The sequence below is a fragment of the Rousettus aegyptiacus genome, unplaced genomic scaffold (assembly GCF_014176215.1).
Source record: "Rousettus aegyptiacus isolate mRouAeg1 unplaced genomic scaffold, mRouAeg1.p scaffold_m13_p_6, whole genome shotgun sequence".
NCBI classification, from domain to species: Eukaryota; Metazoa; Chordata; class Mammalia; order Chiroptera; family Pteropodidae; genus Rousettus; species Rousettus aegyptiacus.
Genome location: NW_023416309.1, coordinates 74348138 through 74354535, shown reverse-complemented (window position 1 = coordinate 74354535; position 6398 = coordinate 74348138). Strand labels below are relative to the sequence as shown.

Here is a 6398-nt window from a genome sequence, read left to right as displayed (position 1 = left end):
GGCGGGAGCGAGGGGCGGGGGACCGGCGGGCGCGCGCACGCGAGCGCGCGGGCGCGCGCCGTGCCTAGAAGGGCCCGAGAGCGGCCCGGACTAGTTAAAATGGCAATGCCCTCGGAGCTGTGGGGCCCACTGGGCAGGGATAGGGAAACCAAGTTGCGGACGCAAAAGGGCGAGCAGGACGCCAGGATTCAGAAGGGTTACTGGCGCCTTAGGATCCGGGAAAGGTAAGGGATGGCCCTGTAGGGGACCCAGGCCCCGGACGCGCGCACGTCGCCGCCGTCGGAGGCGCGCTCAGGGGGCGGAGCCACTCGCTATGCCCCGCCCAGGAGGTGGCTCCCCGATGGCCCCGCCCCGGGCGCGCGGTGCTGGCCGGCTTCTCCCTCGATCCAGTCACTTCGCTCCTCCTCCCCACCCGGCCTATCGTTCGAGAATTCGCGGCTCAGCTGCCTCAGGTGTTGTAGCCAAGTGCGGTCCGCGGCGGCACAGCCGGGCACTCTGTCCCTGCTTAGCCCTTGATTCCGCAGTCCTGGCGGGCCCGGCCGCCGCCTCAGGCCCGGGCGGCCGTTTCAGGCCCGGCCGTCTCCTCAGGCCTGGATGCTCTCTCAGACCCAGGCCACCCCTCCCAACCCAGCCTGGCCGGCTCCCTGGCAACCCAGACTGTCCCTTTAGGCATGGGCACACCACCTGGGAGCCACGTCCTTTCCTCAGGTTTCCAATTTTATCCCTAGGCTTGGCTAGTTCTGAAGGCCTGGCGATGCCCCCAATCCACCTGTCAAGAGTCCCCCTACTCCCCTTAAATGAAGCCACACTCTTAAGGCCTGGCCCTTCTCTCCTGGCAAGACTACCCTGCCCCTACCCCCATCCCACTACTCCCAGCTCAGCCTGACCCCTCAGGTCTTCACCTGCCTTGTCAGACACAGGTTGCCCTCCAAGGCCTTGGCTACCTGCTAGGTCAACTGTTGAGTACTCCAGCTAGCTTCCTTAAGCCCCATCTTGTCTCTTAAATCTAGGTCACCCATTTAAACCCAACTGCCTGAGATCTGAATGCTTCTCAGCTCCCAACTGCTCCATGAGTTATTTACGCCCTCCAGCTCAGGACATCCCATTTAGGCCTCTCTTACCTTTTCCACCCAACTCTATCCCATCAGCCACCTCAGCTCTAAACACTCCTTTTTTTTTTTTTTTTTTTTTTTTACCTCACCTAACTGCTTTCTCAGCCCATTCTTAGTTGCCCTTGTATAAAGTTTCCAATTGGCCTTTTCTGTCATTTATACTTACTACAGGCACTCTTCTAGCTAGTATTCTTAGCTGCTTTTTCTGCCCATCTAAACTGGCTTTCAGGTCATATTTTGCTTCCTCTAGTTCTAGCTCTGTACAACTGATCTCTGCTCACCTTCTTTATTTATAGACATTCCCAAATGCCCCCTCCTTTTCTGTCACCAATTGACTACTCTGTCCACACTTTCATTAACTCCTCAAACCTGGTTTTTTTTACCACCTCCATTTCTCTTACTGTTCCCAAGCACCACTTCTATACCACTACACCAAGTATCTCTGCCCTATCTAGTTTCCACCTGTCATCCTTTTGCATTTCATCATCCCATATTGCCAATTAAGTCACTTAACAGTCATCTGTAAATTTCACTTACTATATACATTTGGCTTCAGAAAACTTATTTTCTCCTTTATGTTTTATCACATCTGTATTTCCTGGGCTCTCCTTCTTCAATCTGTATATTCAACTAATAGAATGTCTAGCACTAGAAATACTTTTTAAGCTCTCTTTCCTTTTGCAGGACCCATATATCCTCTTTCCAATTTCTAGATCTGCTACTGCTCTCATCCCTACATCCATTACATGTTCATTCCACACATGAGTGAATGATTCATTTTCTATTATCCTCCCAGCACCAATGAGGAGAATCAGTCCAACCACCCAGCCCAGTCCAGTCATGCAGGTACAAGAAGATGGAGACAACTTCATCCCCTTTGCCAAGTGAGTCATCCCCACCCAGTGGGGAGAATGGGGACAGACTAGAGGGAAGATTGCATGCCTGGGTTCTTTCCTAAGAAGAGTAGGAAATAAGGAACAAGAAGCTTAGTGCCTGGGCTCAGGGATTAATGATTCATTAATTTATTCAACAAATAGTTTTTGAGCACTGCACTGCTCTAGGCACTATATTAGGCACCAGAGATTCAGCAATTAGAAAGATAAGGGTCCTGGTCATAGAGCTTAATTCTAGAAGGGGGAGATAGAATGTGCAAACATATAAATATAATATCATCTAGTGATAATTACCATGAAAAATAGAATGTCTTAGAGACACAAGTTTAGGATAGGTGATTGTGGAAGACTATTTGAAGAGTAGGCAAATTTGAATTGAAATGTTATCCCAATAAACTTAATTTTTAAAAAATTTGAATTGAGATCTGAAAAATGAGGAGGGGCCAGTCTGATAAAAACCAAGGGAGAGAAGAAGGAATAGTAGATTGTAAAAAGCCCCAATAAAGAAACAGGCTTGTTATCTTCTAGAACCAGGAAGCAGGCCAGTGTAACTGAAACTTAGGGATCAAGAGAAATGTGGAGAGTAAAGTCAGACAGGCAGAGGACCTTGTAGGCTATTTAAAAGAGTTTGGACTTCATTCTAAGGACAGTAGAAATCAGCGGAAGATTTTAAGTAGGGGAATAACATGAGCACACAGTGGTTTTTTATCTTCATTTTTTTTATTATGGAAAATTGCAAACAAATACAGAAGTAGAGAAAGTAGTAATCATGAACTTGGTGTACCCTTTTCAGTCAGCTTCAATAATTATTATTATGTGGATCTTTTTATCTGTACACCCAGCCTCCTAACTCCTCAGATTATTTTAAAGTAAATCTCAAACCATATATGATTTCACATGATCATTTTTAAAAGATTATTCACACTGCTCTGTGCAGAATAGTTTTTAGGGGATTAGAATGGAAGCAGGGAGAGAAGAAGGAGGCCATTACAATAGTCTAGGCAAGGGGAGGTGAGCTGGAATATGGTGGTAGGAGTGGAAATGGTGAGGAGTGATCAAATTTGGATATATTTTAAATGTAGGACAGGACTTGCTAATAGATTAGATATGGGAAGTGAGAGAATATGATGTATACCAGGTTTTTGGCTCTAGCAACTGGGCTAGATGGGACAGGCTAGGGAGATGCTCAATGGGCAGTTGGAACCTGCAAGTCTGGAGTCCAGAGAAGGAGCCAGGACTAGGAATATAGATTTAGGAGTCATCATCACATTGGTGATATTTAAAGTCATGGGCCTAGGTAAGATCACCTAAGGAGAGATGGAGATAGAGAAGATAAGGCCCAGGTCTAAGCCCTAGGACACTATCCTTCTAGAGATCAGGAAGTAGTCATCATTCAATCTGCAGGCTTTGGAAGTGATGAGCATTGTTCTCAAACAGCTCTGCATATCCTCACTACATATAAGGATATTAGTCTTTCTATGATGTGGAGACAAAGCAGGCATAAACAGGGGTTCTGCTGTCCTGGATCATTGCATTGACCAAAAGGAACCTGTCTGTCATGTCACCTGAGTATCTGGGGCCTTCCTCTTTAACAGCCCTGTTTGCTAAATATGATGTTCCCTGGTTGTAAGGCATAGAAGCTTGAGAGTCATTAAGATCTGAGGCCCAAACAATTGACAATCTCCACCCTCACTTCAGCTCCAATCTCATTTCAAATCGGAAGCCTTATCACCTTCTTCAGCTAAAATGGATAAGGGAGGACATGGCCTAAAGGAGCCTGGGCAGCTGTATGGTCCCACTGAAAGGGCCTCTGAATCCCTGGGGTGAGTAGATGCTGTAAGGAAAGAGCCACACCCAAGCCTACCTTGTCCTCACCTCAGGTGTTCCAGGGTGGTAAGCCGATCTCCATCCCCAAGCTTGCCTTCCCAGAGCCTCAGACTGACACCCCAGCGTTATGGAGACCTCTTCTGGGAGAACCTTAGTCAAAGGCCCAGGTAGGTAGAAATGGGGAAAACAGGGACTATTTGGAGATATGAAGGCAAGGCAGTACAATTTCAAACAACCATAAAGCCTTATGGCCTAGTCTGAGGATAACTACTCCACTGGCTGATGGACATTGTAGCTCCTAATGCCAGATAGATAGGTGGTTAGGAGAGGTCATTAGAGAAACAAAATGGATGGAGGTGTCCTCTCTACACTTAGTCCCTTTTTGTGTTTCACAGTCCCACCTGGATGGAGGAACAGTACATCCCACCCTTGCTGGTATGACAAACTTTCTGCCCTTCAACACTTCTCAGTTAAAATTGCACCCACTGCCATCCTATACCCAGCTCTCCTTATTACCTCTTCCCTCTAATGTCCCCTAACCAGTGCACTGACCAGGGCCTCTTTTCCATGAATCAATCATTGTATTTTCTAGATCACAGCTATTTTTGCAATCTGGGCTTACTAAAACCCCTGACTCCCTATTTCAGTCCAAGCTCCCCTGAGAGCCAGTTCTGCCCTCTAGTTCCTTTTCCCCATTCTCTGGCACTAGGGGGAGGGCTTTTGTCTCCTGGGGCATGACCCCTTAAATATTGTAAACCGAGCCCATCTCCATTGTAGCTGGGTCCTTCCCATGAGACTCTCCCATCACTGAGAGGTACTGGTTGTTCCCAGCCTGGCGTGTACCCACCTCAGGGGCTCCCACGCCCTGAAATGCTTTGCAGAAGAAAGAGGAGGAGGTCACATTTGGCAGGAATGCAGCAGGGACCTGGGGGCAACCCAGCTCGAGTAAGAGCTGTTAGTTACCACCTGGAAGATCTAAGGAGGCGACAGAGAATCATCAATGAGTAAGGAGAGACATCTGGGCTCTGGGAGCCAAGCAGAGTGTGGGGGCAGAATGGTTTGAACTAAGGAAGGGGTGGAGAGTTTTGAGAGAATTGTTGGTTGTTTGGAAATGAATCATGGACTTGGTGAAATTGAAGCAGAATTTCCATAATGTGGAAAAGAGGGAACTGAGGGATGGAGGGTGAGCCACATGAGCTGGGAGTGGAAACTAGATCACTGAAGAAAGCACTCCATAGAACTGGAGGAGAGTGGGGAGCTAGAGATCATCTTCGAGTCCTTGAATTAAAAATACTTTAGTCTGAGAGGAGCAAAAAGTTGGGAGTGGAGAGTTAGAAGTCAAATTACAACACCCCTGGGTCCCAGCAGGAAGTATATTAGGGCTGAAAGGTGACTGGAAGCCTGGCCTCCAGGCACCTCTTTCCTAAGCCGAAAGTCTCCACAGGCTAAAGAAGGCCCAGTGGGGCAGCTCTGGGGCTGCATCTGAGCCCCTGGTGTCTGATGCAGTTGGCTGTGGATTCCCCAGCAACACTGAATACCCTGGTCTAGAAGAGGAGAAGGCAACCTATCCACAGGCAGAGGACCACTTTCTCTCTCCCCACAGGGCCCAGGTATGGTTAGAGAGGAACTCAGTGGGGTGGTGGAAGGTGATGTGGATGCTTGGTCTTGCATGGAGAGACAGCAGCAGCCAGAGCCAGGTTGGATAGCTCAATTTGAGGGAAACAAAAATAAAGTAGGTGAGAGAGCCAGAGACTTGGGAGTATCCAGGTTTGGGCCCTAGGAAATCTGGAAAGAGACATTTTTCTTTCATTGTTTTTTCAATATCTCTCACCTTTACAGCTGCTTTGTTCTCCTTGGAGTCCCCTGGGCCAGGAAGGACCTTGTCTCTCCAGGCAGCTGAGCTCTCTGACCCCGTGCAGCACTGTCACAATCAGTAGGAACCCCCTTTACAATCCCTGGGGGATGGAAATGCAGTCTGAGGAGTAAGGAAAAACCGTCTATGCCCAACATGCTACCGCTGCCTCAGGGATCCAAACCTTCTCACCGCTGGAATTGCCACCATTTCTGGCATCAAGGCATTTCCCTTTCCTTAGCCTCCCCTAGGCACTAAGCTCTCTTGGCCCCCCATCTCAACCCACCCCTCTCACAGGAACACTACAGGCCAGTTGCCGCCCAGATCCCGCTCCCTGGCACTGTGTTCTTTTCTCTGTTCTGTCATTAAAAAGCAAACAAACAAGTTGACCTCAGAGTTGTCTTTCTCTCCGGGAAGCAGTGAAGAGGCTCATGGGGAGGACCCAGCTACAATGAAGTCGGACTGGGTCCACAAAATTCAAAGGGTCATGTCCCAGGCGAGAAAAGTCCTGCCCTGCATTCTACCGTTTGTCTCCCACCACTGGATGGCAACCCGCACCCATCTCCCGGCCCAGGGGTCACGCCAGTCGGCTGAGCTTCCACTGCCGTATCCCGGAATCCTGCCCCTCCACACTGCTGCCCCCTTAGGGACTTCCCAGCAGTCTGTCCCTCAGCCAACGTCCCACCCAGAGTCCAACGTGTGTTTCCCGAGGTT

At 48.9% G+C, this 6398-nt stretch overlaps 1 protein-coding gene across 4 annotated transcripts; it reads left to right on the top strand.

Annotated features, from left to right (window-relative positions):
• Window positions 1-36: 36 nt before the first annotated feature.
• Window positions 37-6073, top strand: INCA1 (inhibitor of CDK, cyclin A1 interacting protein 1). Of its 4 annotated transcripts, none has more exons than XM_016142003.2 (7): window positions 37-224; window positions 1909-1996; window positions 3886-3999; window positions 4228-4267; window positions 4610-4836; window positions 5277-5442; window positions 5672-6073. In XM_016142003.2, exons 2-7 carry the CDS (start codon window positions 1914-1916, stop codon window positions 5816-5818), a joined length of 777 nt encoding a protein of 258 aa, XP_015997489.1. In that variant the 5' UTR covers window positions 37-224; window positions 1909-1913; the 3' UTR covers window positions 5819-6073. The 4 variants fall into 4 exon arrangements, with proteins under 4 accessions (XP_015997489.1, XP_015997488.1, XP_036078712.1 ...); XM_016142002.2 differs by lacking the exon at window positions 37-224 and adding an exon at window positions 291-452 and having other exon boundaries at window positions 4664-4836; XM_036222819.1 differs by lacking the exon at window positions 37-224 and adding an exon at window positions 334-452.
• The last annotated feature ends 325 nt before the right edge of the window (window positions 6074-6398 follow it).

Excerpts from the sequence above, each read along its gene's own strand:
- INCA1 (XM_036222819.1), top strand. The coding sequence starts at position 341 with ATGGCCCCGCCCCGGGCGCGCGGTGCTGGCCGGCTTCTCCCTCGATCC. Across the intron at positions 1,997-3,885 it reads AACTTCATCCCCTTTGCCAA|GTGTTCCAGGGTGGTAAGCC; the intron begins GTGAGTCATCCC and ends TCCTCACCTCAG. Across the intron at positions 4,268-4,609 it reads AGTACATCCCACCCTTGCTG|CTGGGTCCTTCCCATGAGAC; the intron begins GTATGACAAACT and ends TCTCCATTGTAG.